This window comes from Linepithema humile, chromosome 2 (genome assembly GCF_040581485.1).
Source record: "Linepithema humile isolate Giens D197 chromosome 2, Lhum_UNIL_v1.0, whole genome shotgun sequence".
Lineage (NCBI taxonomy): Eukaryota > Metazoa > Arthropoda > Insecta > Hymenoptera > Formicidae > Linepithema > Linepithema humile.
In genome coordinates this window covers 13,093,133-13,114,215 of record NC_090129.1, presented here as the reverse complement: position 1 = coordinate 13,114,215, position 21,083 = coordinate 13,093,133, and the positions used below count along the sequence as shown (strand labels likewise).

General features: G+C 30.9%; 1 protein-coding gene, 1 long non-coding RNA gene and 1 pseudogene across 2 annotated transcripts; 2 read left to right on the top strand and 1 right to left on the bottom strand.

The window, feature by feature from the left end:
- Positions 1-122: 122 nt before the first annotated feature.
- Positions 123-6,387, top strand: LOC136998195 (uncharacterized). The gene has a single exon (XM_067350638.1). The coding sequence runs from the start codon at positions 332-334 to the stop codon at positions 6,164-6,166; it is 5,835 nt and encodes a 1,944-aa protein (XP_067206739.1). The 5' UTR covers positions 123-331; the 3' UTR covers positions 6,167-6,387.
- A 7,578-nt stretch (positions 6,388-13,965) lies between these two features.
- LOC136997672 (uncharacterized) lies at positions 13,966-15,415 on the bottom strand. The gene is made up of 2 exons (XR_010888317.1): positions 15,274-15,415; positions 13,966-14,925 (listed from the first exon to the last, which is right to left on the bottom strand). It is a non-coding gene; the product is annotated as an uncharacterized lncRNA (long non-coding RNA).
- A 535-nt stretch (positions 15,416-15,950) lies between these two features.
- Positions 15,951-21,080, top strand: LOC105669265 (uncharacterized; annotated as a pseudogene).
- Positions 21,081-21,083: the final 3 nt, after the last annotated feature.

The window sequence follows — 21,083 nt, the reverse complement described above, 5'->3', positions numbered from 1 at the left end:
TGAACGAGAGAACTCAGTGCTCCGACCGTTACAAATTATTGCTAAAAAGACTAGCTGGATTCTTGTCCAGCCGGGTCGAGCCGCTTGTCGATTAAAACTAGTCGGAGAACTTTCAGTTCTTTGATACCATTTATTAAAAATATTTCGAAAAAATTAAATATTGAATGTAATATCGAAAAACAATTAGAAGCTGAGAAAATAGTACGTTGGTGTAATAATGTTAGAAATAATTATATTGACGACATGAATAAAATATTATATAGACTTAAAAAGAAAGCAGAAGTATGTTTGACTCTTGTTGCTGAATGTCATACAATTGATGAACAATTGAATGTTTTGTGTGGAGTATCTAGACATACAGCTTCATCCGAAAATTATTTTGCAGATTCTATGTAAAGCAACTTTACAAGAATCTTTAGCAATGAATATGGAAGGTCAAGTTATAAATGTGTTACCTTTGGCAACAGCACGAGCGAAAAAGTCATGGTCGTGTTGTCCCACTTTATGTAAAATTGACAATCCAGCTTTGATTAAACGTTATCAAAAATTTCTTGAAACTGTTGATACATGTGCTTTAAAAAATATACCTACATTGGTAGAAAATATGTATAAATGTACAGTAAAAACTTCAGATTTAAAATTGGGTCACGCGCAAAGTTGTTACATCGATTTAACTCTTTGTAAAGCGATGCTTCTACCAGTTGTATTGCTATCGCCTCACTTTCCAAAAGTAAGAAATATTAAACGTTTGATTTATCAACTCACAAGTGTTTGTGGACAAATGTTTAAGTTAGATAAAGCATTAAATTGTGATTTAGATGTATTAAATGAAATTGTGACTGCAGCACAAGAAATAACAGATATGTACAAACGTAAGCAAAGCGATGCAATTGCAAATGAGGATGATATATTTTCTAAATATAAGAATGCATTTAAGATATTGAAAAAACGCTTAATGGATACACCGCGTCATGCTTGTGTATCATGTGAAAGACTTTGTTATAGAAGAAACGTTTCTGAGATCACAAGTCTTAGAATAAAAATGGATACTCCAATTTGGAAAGATTTAATGGAACATGTAAAAAAGCAACAAATTAATTCGCAGTACATATGTATTTATTGTAAAGGAAAATTTCGTGAAGGTTCGATGCCTGCATATTGCATCTTGAATAATCTTTGTACAAATCATGTGCCGGATGTGATATCATCTCTTAACACATTCGAAAAGATTCTTATACAGAGAGCTAAAGCGTTTCAAACTGTTGTTAAAATGGGAACTGTTATGAATAAAAAATTACCTGGAAGACAAATGATACAAAAAGTTAAAGGTAGAACCTTTCATTTACCACTTCCAATACAAGAGACATTAAACAAATTATGTTCTGAAACTGATGCGATAAATATTAATCATGAATTATATATCTCAGTTAGAGGTATTCCCACAAAATCTAAAGTTATCTGGGAAGAGATGGTAAATGTTACAAAAGTAATTGATGCATTGATGTGGTTAAAGAACAACAATCCTTTATATTCTGAAATAATGATACCGAATTCACACGATGATTTAGTTTTGCAATTGAATAATATGGAATTCCAAATGCAAGAGGATGAAAATGTTGAACAAGATATATTTGATGAGGAACATGAATTATTAAGTAATTCAAAATCCAAAATGCAGGAAATGGAAAACGTTGAAGATAAGGCATTGAGTCGACATGAGGCATTACTAACTCAGATTATTAATGATAATGATAACTATGAGCAATATTCTATATATCCATTATATGAAAAAAGGGAAAATAAAACTGCAACGGCTTTATATCAAATGTTAAAAATTCAGGATATACCTATGGATAATCGTGAAAAATGTTTGGATTTGTTATGTTTTCCTGATTTATATCCTTACGGTATTAATGGAGAGCATGCAGATAGGGAGATCAAGCTTCATGACCATGAATTCATTAAATGTCGCTTAATGTCCAAACATCCGCAGTATAGATTAAATCAACAATATCTATTTTATTTGTTAAACGGTACCAATATACGTCAGTTAAAACGTGGAATTTATCATAAAATGTATACTACTAATCAACGAGCTCGTTATACGGCTAAGGAATATTTAGAGGCAATGTCCAAAGATTTATTAGAATCTGATTTGAGCACAATATTTGCGTCGCTAAGGAATACGGAACAATTTTGGCGTAGACCGAGAAGTGATTTAAATTGTATGACACACCATTATGGACCCGCAACATGGTTTCTAACATTAAGTCCTGGTGAATGGTTGTGGGAAGAATTAGGTGAATACATTCGTGAAGTAAATGGATGGTGTGATACATCGTTAAGCACCAGTGCACTTATCGCTAAAGATCCTGTGTCAACATCGAGATTTCTCGATAACATGTTTTGGGCAATGCTTGATTTTATTTGTTTGGAAGATAATCCAATTGGAGAGGTAATGCATTATTTCTGGCGACGAGAATATCAAGGTAGAGGAATACAACATTTTCATTTATTAATTTGGATTAAAGATGCCCCAATTATTGGTGAATCTAGTAAGGAAAAAGTTTCCAAATTTATTTTACAACATGTTAGCTGTAAAATTCCAAATAAAAATATCTCACCACTATTGCACAGGCGTGTTAATACACATCAACGACACAAACATAACGACTATTGTCTCCGTTCTAAAAAAGTAGGACGTAAAGTTGTTCGAGTATGTCGTTTTGGATTTCCTCGTTCTGTTACTGAGTCTTTAAAAATAATTGAGGTCAAAACTGCAATAGCAGGTAGAAAACAATTGAAACATAAAAGTAGGCTTTACAATATTCCTCGAACAGAAGAAGAAATTAATATAAATGATTATAATCCTGTCCTTTTAACTGCTTGGGAAGGAAATATGGATATACAATTTATTGGCGAAAAATCGACATTGCTTACCTGGTACATTACCAAATATATGAATAAAGCGGCAAAATGTGAGTTGTCTGATATTATTCTTGATGCTAAAAATAATACAAATAAATCATTGGCCAGCCGTCTTTGGAATATTGCTTTGCGATTTACGAGTAACAGAGAATGTGGAGCTCTTGAAGCTGCTGATACATTACTGGGTATCGCTTTATATGGAACCGATTCAGATACAACTATTAGATGGTTAGATGTTAATCGAATTAGATCACGAAAATTAAAAACTCGTAAAGAGATTGAGGCACTTGCTAGTCAATCGACAGATTTATTTCATGAATCGTTGATAGATGATCACTATCCACAGAGACCAGAAGAACTGGAATTTATGTCTCTTTACGAGTTCGCAAAATGGTATGATATCAGAAAAGCCAAACCACGAAATAACAAAGGTGAATTTTATAAAATGGGCAATGGTTACTATCTTATACGACGACAGCGAGGATATCTTATCAATCATTATAAATATAATATTAAGATACAACCGGAAAATTATTTCTTTTCATTATTACTTATGTTTCTACCGTGGAACAAATTAAAAGATCTTAAAAATGAATGTGATACTTATGCAGAATCATTTCACAAAGTAAAACTACATTTAACGGAAGCATTAAAATATCACGAAAAGCTAGAAGAATTGCAAGAAGCATTTGAAGCTGCTAAACAGTTGGTTCAAGAATGTTTAGATAAAGCACAAAAACGTGAATCACAGGATGATCCTGATAATCCGATAGGTGTTGAAAATATAGAAGCGGGTGAAGCGATGCAAGACTTTAAAGATCTCGGTGATAAGAATAATATTCAAGAAATTGATGTCTCTGAAATGATAGGACAATTAAACATGGATCAGAAAAGAGTATTTGACAGAATCATTACCACTATACAGTCAGATAATTCAATATTGCGACTGTATGTTAGCGGAGAAGGTGGTACTGGAAAAAGCTTTTTAATCAAAACTGTTACATGTTGGATCAAACAAAATCTCGAAAAAGATACTGCTGTATCAGCACCTACTGGTATAGCAGCGTTTAATATAGACGGCTTGACAGTTCATAGATTGCTTCAATTACCTGTTGAACATGGTCATACTCCTAAATATAGAAAATTGTCTGACCATGTATTACCAATTCTGCAAACGGAGCTAAAGGATGTTATTCTTTTTATAATTGATGAAGTATCAATGATATCTAATTTGACTTTTATGTACATACATCTTCGATTGTGTGAAATATTTGACACAAGCGATTGCGACAATGGTTGGTTTGGAAAAAAGCATATTCTTCTGCTTGGAGATTTACTTCAATTACCTCCTGTACGTGAAGATTTTATCTTTGCAAACTTCTCAAAGGAAAAGATAGATAAATATTTCGGTTGCTTAGGAGTTGCAAATTTGTGGACAACATTATTTAATTATGATGAATTAACAATTAATATGCGTCAGAAAGGAGATGGATCTTACTGTGAATTGTTATCGAGAGTTCGTATTGGTTTACTAACAAAATCCGATTCTGACATTCTACAAAAGAGAAAGATATCTTTTGAGGGAGATTCCTTCGAGTCTAGATTAAACAAATTGTGTAATTTTATTAATAATATGATATCAGATACTGTTTGTTTGCTGCCTACTTGTCACATGTGTGATGTTTTAAACGCTGCAATGTTAAGTCGTATTCCTTCGAAAGAAATAGTATTAGTTGCTGAAGATACGGTCAAGTGTAGTCCATATGTAAAAAAGAAAGTGTTAAAGGTATTGGAAAATAATGATGAGGACAACTCTAAAACAGCTGGGCTTTCGAAACGTATTACTATAAAAATTGGAGCAAAAGTTATGATAAGACGTAACATAGATGCTATTTTAGGTCTTGTAAATGGCACGATTGCTCAAGTGATTTCGATTGTACAAGATATATCTACCGATCGCGTAGAAAGCATTAAACTTCTTTTACCATCAGGTTCGGAATATTTAATTCAAAGAGTAAGTGTTAAATTTGAGGTAATGGATAGAGTGTATGTTATTAGAGATCAATTTCCATTGTCTCTGAGTTATGGAATTATTATTCATAAAAGCCAAGGATTGAGTTTGCAGAATGCTTTTATGGATATAGGTAATTCTGTATTTAGTCATGGTCAAATTTACGTTGCTTTGTCACGACTAACATCTTTAGATGGGTTACATTTGATTAATTTTGATCCTTCATCTATAACAGCTAGTGAAGAAGCTATTATTGAATATAATCGATTAAAACGATTAAACAATGCAAAAACAAAAACTATTTCTCTTGCAAAAGAGCGATATCGTAGAATAAAAGATGTTTTATGGGCAGTGCCAAAAGTAGTTAATTCTATTCAAGAGTCACATGAGAAAATGCGAAAAAATATCACTTGGAACATGTATGGTTTCCAAAATGTAGATGAAGTTTTATGTTATGCAAATGCAGTATTACAATGTTTGTTACATTTAAATTCTATTAGGAAACAAATAGCCGATTATGATAAACTAAACGATTTAAATGTATTAATGTGTCATTATGAAAATAAAGTGCACAACTTGAATACATACGTTATACGGCAATCTTTAGGAGAGTATTTTTCCAAAAGTGTTAAACGAGATGCATGTGAATTCTTTACAGCTCTATGTACAAAATACGATAGTATAAAAAGTTTAATAGAACATCAAGTTACTACCATTAAACAATGCAAAAGTTGTAATTATACAAAAACTATTGTTAATAATAATATTTTTATTTCAATTCCAATAAATAAATGCAAAAAACAAAGTTATGATCTTAATGAGTTATTAAACTTAACATTTTCCCATTGGTGTCAATTGAACAACGAATCATGCAAAAATTGTACCAAAAATGAAATATTAATTAAAAGTGAATTTACATTAAGCAGAGATATCATTGTTATTCATTTAATACCATTTCAAGACGGTAAATCAGTAAAAACAGATAAGTTTACTTTGCGTGCTGTCCCAACAACTAAAGTAATAATTGTTGGGCAATTGTACAAAGTAATGAGTGCTATACTTTATCATGGACCATCTATCGAAAAAGGTCATTACACAAGTATATGTAGAGAAGAAATGTCTAACATTTGGATTGAAGCTGACGATGCGCTAATTAAAAAAAGACAATGGCCTAGAAGTGCTAAAGATGTTTTTCTTATTTTCTTACAAAAAATTGATCAAAAGTAATCTGCTTTTATATATATATATATATATATGGGGCATTCTTTCTCAACTTTACACCCATGCTGCCCATTTTCTATTTCATCTAAAAATTTTTGAAAAAATCTTAAAATTTACAGAAAAATGTAAGCTTTCCAATGGCGCGTGGCAAAATTATCAAATTCAATTGGATCATACTTAAAATTTCAGAAAACCGAAAAAAATAATAAAAACGATAATTATTCAAGTGTAGTGATTATTTATTCGACGTTTTTCTCTTCCAATTAACACTTTCGAGTACTCTGTTTATCTGTGCACTGTCACATGAGTCTAAACTAAAATGACGGATCCAATATGGCCGCCAAAAATTTAAAAAATTTAAGAAATTAACTGATTTTTATAAAACTTGGTATCAAGGGGTTTTTCGGGTTACTGTATACGAGTCTAAAGTTCTCTTTCGAAAATACAAAATGGCGGATCTAATATGGCCACCAAAACATTTTGAAAATTTTTAGAAATTAACGAATTTTTATAATACTTGGTATCAGGGACTTTTTCGGGTTGCTAATAACGAATCTGAAGTCGCATTTCGAAAATTCAAAATGGCGGATCTAATATGGCAACGAAGAATTAAAAAAATTTTTTAAAGTAAGGAAGTTTTATAAAATTTGAACAGAGAGTTTTACGGCCAGCTAAATACAAATCTTAAGTCGGATTTCGAAAACTGAAAATGTCAGATCTAATATAAAGACCAAAAATATTGAAAATTTAGGAAATTGACAGATTTTTATAAAACTTGATACTAGAGATGGTATTGATGGAGAGATGGTACTAGAGCTGATATTGATTTTATACTACTTGATACTACTTATTTCAAGAGTGGAAAATTTTTCTTTCAATCCACTCAACATATCTTCTAACTCAATCTCTCTTTGTGATTTTATGTTGCATTCAATTCCACTGAAAGATAATGAAGATGCACCGGAAGATACAGAAATATTCTGTTCAGTATCATGAGTACAATTATCAAACGTTTTATCAAGACTCGATGAGACGTGCGTATCTTCATTCATGCGAGGATATTTCATTTTCCTACATGCTGCACAAATTTTAGCATTATCTGGAAATTTTGGGAATAATCGTTTGATAACATTCGAAATGCGTCGAAGATCTTTCCCTCTGTGACCTTCCACATTGTAGGGATTGCAACATCTATCACCGTGTATACTGGACATATTCAAAATCAAATTCTAAGATTCACGATCAAAAATAGTACAGATAATAGAATTTTCTGTAGTATTGTTCTGAGAGCAGTCTTAAAAAAACGGTTAAAAGTAGCTCTGAAAAGAACGAAGAAAACCTCAGAGAAACGCTCAAAGCACAAAAAAGCCCAGAACCATGGGAGTCGGATGTACAAATCCAAATATTAAAGCGTTTAGAAATTTACGGAATCACAATGAAACATTTTTAACGTTAAAATGTTGTAATAAATGGCGATAATATCGCGGTAGAGAAACTCTCTCGAATGTGTACAAAATGGATTTCACGATCTTATTTTATGAAACTTTTTTGATTAGGCTCAGAAAAAAAATAATGATCCAATTGAATTTGATAATTTTGCCACGTGCCCATGGAGGACTTGAATTTTGTTATAAATTTTAATAGTTTTCCGATAATCTTTAGACCAAATAGGTCGATAAATACGAATTTAATGATGAAATTTTAAAATCTGCGTCCCAAATATACTCCTGATACCAAGTTTTATAAAAATCCGCTAACTTCTTAAATTTTTCAATATTTTTGGTGGTCGTATTAGATCCGCCATTTTGAATTTTTAAAATCCGATTTGAGATTTGTATTCAGCATACAGAAAAACTCTTTGATATTAAGTTTTACAAAAATCCGTTAATTTCTTAAATTTTTTAAATTTTTGGCGGCCATATTAGATCCGCCATTTTAGTTTAGACTCATGTGACTATTGAGTAAAAAGAAACAGGAGGAAGCGTTTGGTCTTAAAAGTGCGGACGGAAGTGACTATATAAAGTGGTCGCTCAAGATGGCCGCTCAAGGGCGCCAATATTGAATGACTTGTTATGTTTAATTAAGAAATAATGTACAATTAAAAGAAAATAACTATAATATGCAACAATAATACCAAATTTTAATGGCGTTTTTCATTAAGATTGCACTCGTGCAGTATTTCCATAAGAGCAATGTTAAAATCTAAAATCTAAATTTATATTAAATCCTTCGTCCTTACAAAAATTTATCCATGCATTTCTTTAATCCGGATTTTTCGGAAACCTGTTTGTGAGTGAAAATTATTTAGTAATTATTGTGAATCTACAATTTCGCAATACTATACATATGATTATAATCTCCAAAATAAAAATCTCATTATTGTTGATAATACTAACCGATGAAACGTTATTCCATGATTTCGAGCTGCTGCTGTTATGCCACAAGCTCTATAGTATACTATTTTGATCGTTTATTTCCATACACTATTGCATAAAAGACTATACACTGCATATTAATGCGTACGGCGTACGGTATGCCGTTTGCCGCAATGCTCGAGCATTCCCTCTCACTTTCAAAAAGTGGTCGCTCAAGATGGCTGCCATGACGTACATCCGTCCGCGGATTTACCTAGTCCTGGCTAGTATATGCTCCCTCCTGTTTCTTTTTACTCAATGCATGTGACAGTGCACCATTAAAATATATACCATACTGGAACGAGCACGCCTTTGTTCTCGACCGGTCAGATGGAGATAGCTGTTCGGACCCGGATCTCTCTATCTAACCAACAGTTTTGGTCACGTGTTCACAGCTACTATTAGGATGCCGTCACATACCAAGATCTATAGAGAGAAGGTTACCTCAGGCAAACCGGTTGTGGGCGAGGGACGATGAAGTAAGGGGGGAGCTAGAAACAGCTTGTAGGCGAGGGGCGACGAAGGAAGGGGAGAGCATGATGATCTCATCGTCGAACAGTAGCTGTCTCTCTCGCACGCTTTAGTGTTTTCTCTCTCGCTCCTTTAATATAGAAATGCTTTGAGTTTTTATCGAAAAAATACTTTTATTTTGTAAAATATTGATAGCACTGGAAATTGCGTAATAAAAATTGAAAAGTAAATTAGGCGCTATAAATTACATATATTGCAAATTATAGCGCTAGATATTTAATGTTTATAATGTTAAATATCGCTGCAACAGATGCATTTGTGATACAAATTGCTTTGTACTCGTATTTAGACTGTAATATAAATGAAAATAAAATATAATTTGGGGATATACACAAAAAACATCATTTGTAAAGTAGTAAAATAAAAGAAAAAATAGTACATATTTAAAAATTATTTTTAAAATAATATTTACTGTTTATATGCATTATTTACAAAAGAAATACTATAAAGAAATTTATTTTTTATATTTAATTGTGAAAACCTCAAAAATTGTCAAGAAATTGTAACTGAAATTCAAATGTAAGTACAATTCTAGGATAATATAAAAAGCATCATACACAAATTTATTATGATACAAACTTAAATAATGAAATTGTAATATATGTTTCAACATTGCAAATGTGAATATTTATATGATAAAATTTACAAAGTGTTAACAATTTTCAAATATTTGCTAATAAAATATTATTGAAATGTTTCTGTTGAAATCTTAAAATAATTCTTTAAAACAAATAAGATGTATTAATCTGTTAACATAAAGAACTTTATTTGCGTTAAATTAATTAATAATTTTTTTATATTAACAGATTAATACAACATATATGTATTTTTATTATTATAGATACTTATAAAAATTTTATTATTATACTTATATACTTATTATATTTATTATACTTAATTTTTATTAAGATTTTTATTAAGATACTTATAAAATTTTATAATCACAATGTTGCCGCATATTTAATGATCCCTAATATATACCCCATCATATTTGTTTTAAAGAATTATTTTAAGATTTCAACAGAAACATTCCCACACAGCATGGAATGTTACCAGAATGTCGCTAGAATATTTCAAATGTCTTGTACATAATATTTCATTTGAAATATTTTTGCAAACATCTAGTGATATTACATGTAGGATATTTTATTTGAAATGTTCTACAGACATTCTATTTAAAATATTATATTTGCAATATTTCTGCCACATTCCAGAGACGTTTTGCTTGAAATCTTTCTAAATGTCTCATATGAAATATTCTGGCAACATTCTATTTGACATATTTCAGAATGTCGTGAATGAAATATTCTACAGACATTCTATTTAGAATATTACATTTGCAATATTTCTGCCACATTCCAGAGACGTTTTGCTTGAAATCTTTCTAAATGTCCCATATGAAATATTCTGGCAACATTCTATTTGACATATTTCAGAATGTCGCGAATGAAATATTCTACAGACTTTCTATTTGAAATATTACATTTGCAATATTCTTGCAATATTCTGGAGGGGTTTTGCTTGAAATCTTTATGAATGTCTTATATGAAATATTCTGGCAACATTCTATTTCAAATATTACATTTACAATATATTATTTAACTAGTCAAAATAAAATAAATATCATAAATGATGTATTTTGGTGAAATTGATTTGTTTAAAATATTACACATGTATAATATTCGCGCGATATATATCCCATACAGCACACAAACGTTGAATCAATATCTAAAAAACGTAGAATTGTAACATTATGAATGTTTCAGCAACGTTGCGAAATATAGATTCAATGTTGAAAAAATATTGAAGAAATGTCTAATGTCCTCTGAATTGCAATGTCTGCAAGACAAGAAACATTAATTCAATATTGATTCAACATTTATTTAATGCAGAATTTATATATATTATGCATTATAATAATGTTTTGAAAAATTGAACGAAATAAATGTTTAAAATTAATTTTTATTTAAATATATATATATATATATATATATATATATATATATATATATAATTATATTATTATTTCTTATTAATAATTATTGTAATAATTATTATATTATTTCAAAAGATAATAATTGTTAAATGTTGTTTCTACGTTATAGCAACATTTAACAATCAATATAGCAAAATCAACATAGATTCAATGTTGAAAAAACCTTTATACTTCAACATTCAACATTGCAACGTCTCAGCGACGTTATTTCAACTTTCTGTGCTGTGTGGGTATATAATTACTTATAATTGTGAACTCTAATATATATATGAGAGCGAATACACCATATTTTATGATGATTTTCTTTCTCTGAACTCATAATCAAATCACGGCTAAAGTTATATATTAAAATAAATATATATGCAATGAATTTGTAATAACTAAAATAATAATTATTATTTTTTAATATTTTGTACTTTGTATATATATATATATATATATATATATATATATATATATATATACACGCGCTGATGGAATATTTCAGATTTAAAATGTAAATAATATTCTGGCGACATTTCGTATAAGAAAAAAATAATTTGTAAAAATATATAATAATCCGTATTACAGGTACATTTTGAATAAAGTTTTATTTTATTGAACTTACATATACCCTGTATATACAGGGTGATTCAAAATCACCGTATGTCCTTAAAGGGCCATATTCCTGAGCGTATTCTGAGACAACTTTTCCTTTGGCAAAAGTTTGTGCAGAGCTTAATTTTCAAGTTATAAAAGAAAATAGTTAGCGTATCGTGAGTCGAGTACAAGAAACAAGCAGGGGCGTCGCAACTCACCGTTACACGCGAGTGTTTACGTGAGGCGCCTGCTACAATCAGCTGACACTCACGATACACAAATACGTATACGCATCTCTCTTTCTCTCTCTCTCTTTCTCCCGCGATAAGACAGATCCATATCGAGTAAAAGTTTTTCCACTTTCTTATGGTTCACGTTTCACGTTTTAAAATACAACACATTCACATACTCTGTTCACTCACTTCATCGATAAAACGAGGAATTTATTTAACGATCACTACTAATCACTTGATGCGTGAAAATTACTCGAAAAAAGAAACACGTGTTTTTCGAGTAATTGTGTATCGTGAGTGTCAGCTGATTGTAGCAGGCGCCTCACGTGAACACCCGTGTGTAGCGGTGAGTTGCGGCGCCCCTGCTTGTTTCTTGTACTCAACTCACGATACGCTAACTATTTTCTTTTATAATTTAAAAATTAAGCTTCGCACAAACTTTTGCCAAAGGAAAAGTTGTCTCAGAATACGCTCAGGAATATGTCCCTTTAAGGACATACGGTTATTTTGAATCACCCTGTATAGTACATGTGTTTGCAAAATAAATGCATCTTTTTAATTTTAAACATTTGAGAGAAGCGTGACAGTGCGCGTATACATGTGCCAGCCAGCCATAGCGTCGGGCCTAATAATATACATATCGACGCGAGCATTATGTGTGCGTCATAATAACCTAGTCCCCATAACGAGTGACCGCGGCGCGACGAATCACAAAGCTAGTCTTCCACTCTTCCCGCTTTTTTCATTGTTTTTGTTTTGTTTCATCGTGTGTGGTGCGTCTCATGACTAGGGTTGCCAGAAGTTAAAAGTATATAAAGAGAACTTTTTCCCCTAAAAAAAGAGGACAAAAAGAGGACATGTATGAAAATATGCAAATATCCATTTATTTACACTTATCAACAGTAGTTTATATTTATTACGTAAATAAAAGTATAATTTGTTTGAAAAAGAACATTTTTATTAAAATATTATTCACTTTTTCAAATAAAAAATAAAATAAAACATTTATAAATTATAAATGAAAAACAAAATAACTTAATTTTAACTTAAATTTAATACTAATAGCTAATAATAGTAATCATATAATTTAAAAAAAAAATCACAGTAAAGTTTCCTCAGTCTCATAATCAGTTTCATATTTCTTTGAACTAAGAACTTGTGATAGCAATTTACTATCATTTTTTATTTCGTTATGAAATTGTTTGCATGTTACATTTTTATAATTGTAAGTGACTGACAATATTGATTTAATACTTTCTATATTGAGACGATTTCTCTCCTTTGTCCATTGTGCTCCAATCATCGAAAATAATCTTTCTACATTTCCATTATGTCCTGGTATTGCAAAATAATACTGACAAATTTTCAATATTTCAGAATAAAATTCTAAATTATTTGATTGTTTGAAGTATGTAATCCATTTTAAATTTAGTGACATTTTTTCAAATTCATCGCTATGAATATTCTTTTCAATATACAGTTTTAAGTTACAATATTGATCGAAGCATTTTACATCATCAATATAAATATAACTTTCTATTTTTGAATTAATATATATTATTGCGTTGGCAACTTGTTGCCATTCAGGTACATTAGTAAGGGATATCCATTCAAAAACATTCAAGTCATGAAATTGACAAGACCAGGAAATGATATACTCTAACATTGTTTTATAGCAACAAATTGTTTCGTTCTTAAAATTAGTAACTTGGAAGTCAGAACCATCTTTTGACATAGTTTGCAGAATACTTGAAACTTTTATTGGAAGGAAAGACTGTTCAATTCGTTGTTCAAGCATAGTAATTAAATATTTTAAAATATTTATAGTTTCTATAATAGAATTTTTTTCTGTTTCTAACTCTTTTGCTTTTTCATGAAAATTATACATAATTGAGTGAGCGAACCACAAAGAAGCCTCGCTTAAATTTGATTCAAAAAAGTTTTGCAGAATTTTTGGACAACTATTGTTAGATAAAAAATAGGACTTTAAGGCGGGATACATTTGCAAAACGCGATTTAAACCAGGAAACAATGATAACCAACGCGTTGGACTATGATATAACAACTGCCTGTATTCAATGTTTACATTTTCACAAAATTCCTTCAATCCTTCTGTTCGTACAGTATATACCGAAAAATGATTGTATATTTTCATAATTATTGATTGGACATCAATACTTATTGTGTCCAAGCCTTTTTTTGCAGCATTGTGTATTATATGTACTGGACAGCCAATACCAATCAAATTTTTTTGCATTTCCCGGTTTAATAAGCTATATACATTTTCTGTCCCAGCTCTGCGCACTCCACCAAAATTTGTATTGCAGTTATCTGCTGAAAATGCAATGCATTTATCAACCAAATTCCATTTCTTTAAAGTTTTTATTAATAAATCACAAATTGTTTGTGCTTTTTCATTAGATAAAGTTTCCAAATTAATCAATTTTGAGCAAATTCCTTCATTAATGGTAAAATACTGTATCAAAATCGGAAACATTTTTTCTGAATTATGGTTACTTGCATCTGTAGATATTGATATAAAAGGAATATTAGATATAGATTCAATAATTTTACTAATGCAATAGGGAGCAATAACTTTTTTTCCAATCATTGCTGTTTTTGTTTTAGCAGATGATAGATGTTTAGCAGTTTCAGAGTCTTCGAACATATGTTTCAATAAATCTGTTGTACAGTTTGATGAGTTGAAGCTCATGTGATGCTTTAAAATATGGAATCCTAAGGTTGCTTCAACAGCCGCTACTTTCTCATCCAATTTTTTATTTTTGGAGACGAAAGAATCTAATTTGCTTGATGTTTCCATGGATCGGATATATAACTGATGTTTCTTTGATTCAATATGTTGTTGTAAATCATATTTTCCTTTATTTCCAACAGAAACTCTAATCTTACATACCGAACAGAAAGCATCGTATTTAGAATCATCAACACCTTCAAAACATGTATATTTTGCTTTCAATTCAGAAGAAAATGTGCATTTTCTTTTACTCATAACTGTAAAAAAAAATTAAAATATCCTATTTAATAAGAGAAGATAACAATTAATTTTAGAACCTCTAATTTAAAAAATTACAGAAATAAAATTGCAAATTAAGAATTAAAAATGCATTTGAACATTGAATACTTTTGTTGGAATTAAAACATATTTATTTTTGAGATTATGCCTTTATATTGACAAATTAAATCACAATTAGTGATCAAAAAATTCTGACATCTAACAATTTTGATTTTATTTTGAAGTTTTATACGATAAGATTTGGTGTTTTAACCTCACTTTCACTCAATAGCTAATTTTTAATAAATAAAATAATTTTTACTGCCTACTGCCTATTTTATAATTACCTGCTAATAAGAAATAAACACGAAAAAATACTTGTTGACAAAAGTAAAGAAAAATCTTTTTGTAATTTATTTCGTGTTGACACTGTTGACTGCTGACTGCTGATATCAGTTGGCTGTTACTGTGAATTGTGAACGTTTGTGCGTTTGCGCCTTGCGCCGCGTAGCCGTGTTAGAAAAGTTTAACCTTATCTATTAGTAGATGGCGTAAAATTTTGTTTCTATAAAGGTTGATTTCCATTAACATTAAGAGCACTTATTAGTGTTACCTGTTATCTGTTATTAATACCCGTTTATGTCACAAATCTAATTACCAGGACGTTGCAAGTTGCAATATAAAAAAAAATTAGACAAAAAGTAACTAAAGAAAAAAAGAGGACAAAAAAGATCAGAATAAAAAAAAGAGAGTGAACAAAAAGATCAGGACAAAAAAAGAGGACATGTTCTCTTTAAAAGAGACACTCTGGCAACCCTACTCATGACTCGTGGTGTCTTGTGTGATTTTTTCGTGTCTCCTATTCATAGATAAGTGTTTTACTGATTTTCGTATTGTAAAACAAAACAAACCTGGAAAAACGTCGATGAGCAGAGCGTGAGTATAAAGAATTGTTATATTAACATATGTTTATTTGCATTCCGACGTGCCTCCAATGGCGATTTTGGAGACATGACTTTTCGTGTCTTTCGTGGCCTGAACAACTTTATTATTTCGCGGAGAACATATTCTATGAACCCACGTACATAAAAATAATGTTTCAGAACAGATACACTTATTATTTTGAAGAAAATTAACGTAATTAATTAAAATAAATTATAATAAACGTCGTTTACAAAAGTCATATTCAGATCGACATATTCGGAGACTAATAAAGCAGAATATGGCAGCATCAATAGAAAGAATAATTGAATGTCTTCATGGACAGACATTTAATAATGATGAAGGAACATCCTCAATGACTTATTCACGAGTGCAAAATAATGATTCTGCTAGCATAATTGTTTCTAATGCAGATTTTGATGATTTTACTTATACCTATAGTGACAATGGCTCTTCATGCAGTGAAAGCGATACCTTAAGTATTGCAAGTGAAGATGACTTAGCTCTAAGTGCGGAAGTCGCTAATAGTATTGAAACAGTACATCAATCTGTGAACTAATTTGAATCAGAATATAATCTACATAATAACGATGATGAAATTTTTAAACGGAACATACAAAATTGGGCATTAAAATTTTCAATTAAACATAATGCGCTGAATGAATTACTATCAATTTTGAGAAAAAATACTAATGTGTTATTTCCTGCAGATGCTCGAACATTGCTCGATACGCCAAAATTTACCAAAGTATTTGAAATTGCAGGGGGGAAGTATTATCATTACGGATTGAAAAATTCTATTTTAAATATCATTAAAAATCGTCTTATCATAAAATGTAACAGTCCATGCATTAAATTGTTAATAAGTACCGACGGCGCGCCATTAGGAAAATCTTCGGAAAATAATATGTGGCCTATTTTATGTTCTGATTCAGAGTCCAGAGATGTACATATGATCGGTGTATATTATGGGGAAGGAAAGCCAGATAACCCAAATTCATTTTTAGAAATGTATACAGATGAAGCAGTAAATTTAGTTACTAATGGCATTGAATATAATGGAATTCAATATGAGGTCAGAATTCATGCGTTAATCTGCGATGTTCCGGCGAAAGCTTTTATTTTAAATGTAAAATACCATAGTGGTTATAATAGCTGCACGAAATGTGACATTGTAGGTACACGCATAGAAGGAGTCACATGTTTTCCTAGCGAACGTAGTACAAATTTAAGAACCGATGATAGCTTCAAAAATTTTATGTATTCTGGCGAAGGCAATTATCAAGTCGATGAAACAATTTTAAATAGAATACCTTTTCTTGGCTTAGTTTCAAATGTACCTGTGGACTACATGCATATGCTTAGGTGTTATGCGCAAATTGTTACTGCTTTGGTTACATGGACCGTTAGGTATTAAGCTATCTGTAAATCAAAGTAATATAATTTCTGATGCTTTAATTGAATTCAGGAAAAGTGTACCATCTGACTTTGCTAGATTACCAAGATCATTAAAATTTTTAAAGCTTTGGAAAGCAACTGAGTTTCGACAATTTTTATTATATACCGGCCCTGTTGTGTTGAAAGATGTTTTAAAAGAAGATATGTATGCTAATTTTTTAACATTGCATGTTGCAATTACAATTTTAGTCAGTCCTATCTATTCACAGAATTCTCAGTATGTTGATTATGCAGAACAATTATTAAATCACTTTGTGGCTTCATTTGAAATTATTTATGGTAGACGATGTGTATCCCATAATGTTCATAACTTGACGCACTTAGCGCAGGATGTAAGAAAATACGGTGCCTTAGATAATTTCAGTGCATTCAGGTTTGAAAATTATATTTCATGTATAAAGAGCATGATTCGTAAGAGTGAGAAACCCTTACAACAAATTTCGCGACGATTGATAGAGTATCAAAATGCACTTCAGACACGTTCGAGTAATAACGGCTCAACGCTTCAAAAAATACATACAGACGGCCCTATTACTAACGATACGCAATTTGATACGCAGTACAAAATCTTGCATAAGGACAAGTTATTCTTCAACTGTAATAATAATGGCCGAGATAATTGTTTAATGTTATCTAACGGAATACTTGTCGAAGCACTGAATTTTGCAATGAGTGGAGATACTACGTTTGTTATAGGAAAGCGATTAATATCAACTGACGATTTATTTTACGAACCATGTACCTCTAGTACATTTTCTATACACATAGTTAAGAGAAACAATGATGTAAAGGCTTGGAAATGTGACGCAATTACTGCAAAATTGTGTAGAATACCGTACAATGACAATACATTCTGTATATTTCCTGTATGTCACACTTATAATTTAGCGGTGTTAAATTTATGACGTAAATAATAAAGAAATGTTGTCTTTTTTTGTAGTCCTATTATTCCAATTGGAATTGTCTCCATTTTTCAATTTTCAACGATAAAGTAAATTCTTTTCTTTCATTTCTTTTTTATTAACATAAGAAAAAGGGACATTTTTTTGTGACGAAATGTTTAAATTATTAATATCAATTTTTAGTCTTTAAGTAAATTATATTGAAAACCAATATATTACTGCATAACACTCATGATTTTTGAAAGGTTAGTATTTTCGTCATATATTATATACTTTGCATATTATATTCGTGTTATTTCTGTATCTGTTCCGATCAGCTTGGACAATTTAATGTCCGCACTGTTTTTATTTAATGCAAGGCACAAACAATGAATAAAATTGCTGATTCACAATAAGTTTATTTGTGTCACTTATAGTACATGAGTAATCACTTCTCCTCAAAATATGTTATTGCGAGGATAACGCCTAGGGGTTAACCTGAAGTTACCCTGAGTCCCTGATTGTATCAAATATTGCGAGGACAACGCCTAGGGGTTAACCTGAGGTTACCCTGAGTCCCCGATTGTATTGAATAATATTGTAAGGACAACGCCTAGGGATGAGCCTAAACTCACCCTGAGTCCTCGGCTATACCGACCCGTAAAATCAAACTGTTTCCACCGGACTTGTAACGTACTCGTATAATTCTCGTATTCGTATAATTTTCGTACTCGTATAAGACTGACTGTTCACTTCGAGAGCTACTAGGCGAATATTGAAAAACGGAAAGATGCGCGCCGCCACCAAGAGATCTTAGGACCTCCTCTAATTTGATCCAATTGGTGGTTATCAGTCTAAGATGCCGCGATTCGTCGATGTCGCATATGAAAAGTGGTGGCCACCACAAAAAACGCGGCGAATCAAGGCAATGGCGGATCAAAGTCACGGCGGTCCTAACGCGCTAGAACAAAGACGCGGCATATCAAAGACGCCGCTATGTAAACATCATACTTATATTAAGAGATTTACAAGCCGGTATCGGAAACGTGTTTTATGAGAATATATATTATTCATTTGTCGGTTTAACCCTTAGAACATATATACTGGAAGGGGCATAGCTGACTTGCCGTTGTCCTCAACATCTATCTATCCTTGTCTGTACATTTTATTGCAATACGCATGCGTCGATTATGTTGATGTGTGTGATGACAAACTAGACAAGCTTATCTATGACAAGTTTTCCAATATAATCAAGTCTAAAGAAATAATCATAAAAAAGTATAGTATCGGGTATAGTAATAAAGTAATAAAAATATATGTAAAAATGGGACATTATTGCATTTTATGTAACTCAACAAACCGTAGCAAAATATCTCTTCATGCGTAAGTATAGATTTACTTTGTAATTTAAAGCTCTTAGCTTTGAGGTTATATCTTGAATTAATTTAGAAATATAAAAAGTATATATCATATATATATCATATGTTGATGTCAAATTTTTTTTCATGTTTGGTCTCGCTCCTCAAAGTTTGTTATCTTATTTTAGTTCATCCTGTACATCCTGTATATAATTATTGTTTATTACAGTATTTGTTTTTGGTTATGTGCATTATTTTTATTTTATTTCGCAAGACTATTATTACATATTACTACATATTATTATATATAATTTATAATATATTGCAATTATATTATAATATAACTTAAAGAATAAATTGTTATAATCAAATTTTCAAATGCCTTCCACTTATTTTAAATCTTTCTACTTTCAACTTAAGCGGTTATTTATTCGCGCAAGCGCATTGACCAATTTTGTACCGACAAGGATAGATAGATGTAGGGGACACTTTTGTTATGTATATTTAGATAGGCTATGCCCCTTCCAGTATATATGTTCTAAGGTTTAACCATCTGTCATGACATTTTATAGCGTTTATATAACAGTATCTAGTTGCTGGAATCACGTTTTGGACGCATTCGTTTGTCGACAATGACGACCTCAAAATATAAAATTGTGGAGTTTGACGAGGGGATTGAAATGATTCCAATTACGTGGCTTAATCGTGATCGAACAATAGCTTATTGGCCTCTTTACCAAAATCAAATAAAAATTAATAAAGCAATTTGTAATATGGAGTCGCCAAAAGAAGACTGGAAAAAATGTAAAATTAAGAAAATTGTAGGACAAGCAGGTATACTTAAAAAAATAATGCGTACAACACGCCTTATACAAATTCAATAATTAAAAACTATTTGTACATTACAATTGTTCTACATATATATATATATATTTTTTTTTTTCTTTTTTAGGTTCATACGAACAAGCAGTTGATAAAGTTGCAATGGCTCTGGAGTTTTCTGATATAGAATCTATTACTCCGGAAGAGTATAAAAAAAGTAGGCGTATACGAGTTAAAATACAACATTCAGATGATGCTTACGGTTCCGATGGTGATTCTTCTGATGCATTGCCAGTCAAAAGACGCAATACATCTAAAGTATTGCCATCATTTTCAATCGCACCTAATGAAGAAAATATGCCAAAATCAAAAAATCCAAAAGGTAGCAGCATTATGCGTAAAAGCAGGAAATCCGATGTTGTTGTGAATAACATGAGCCAACAAGATTTTCAATTTATTGATTCACCGACACAAAAATGTGATGACGAGAATGATATTAACGGTACATGTTATTCTTATATTCTAAATTTCATTATGTTCATTCTAATGATATTGGATTGTTATCATAAAAATCAGAAATTGAGAAAGACGATGGCGCATTTGCAAAAAACGGAAATTCCGAACCAAATATTGCTCTTGAAAGTGTCGTACTAAAGACATCGTCAATGCAAAAACTGGATCCATTGAAGAAAATGT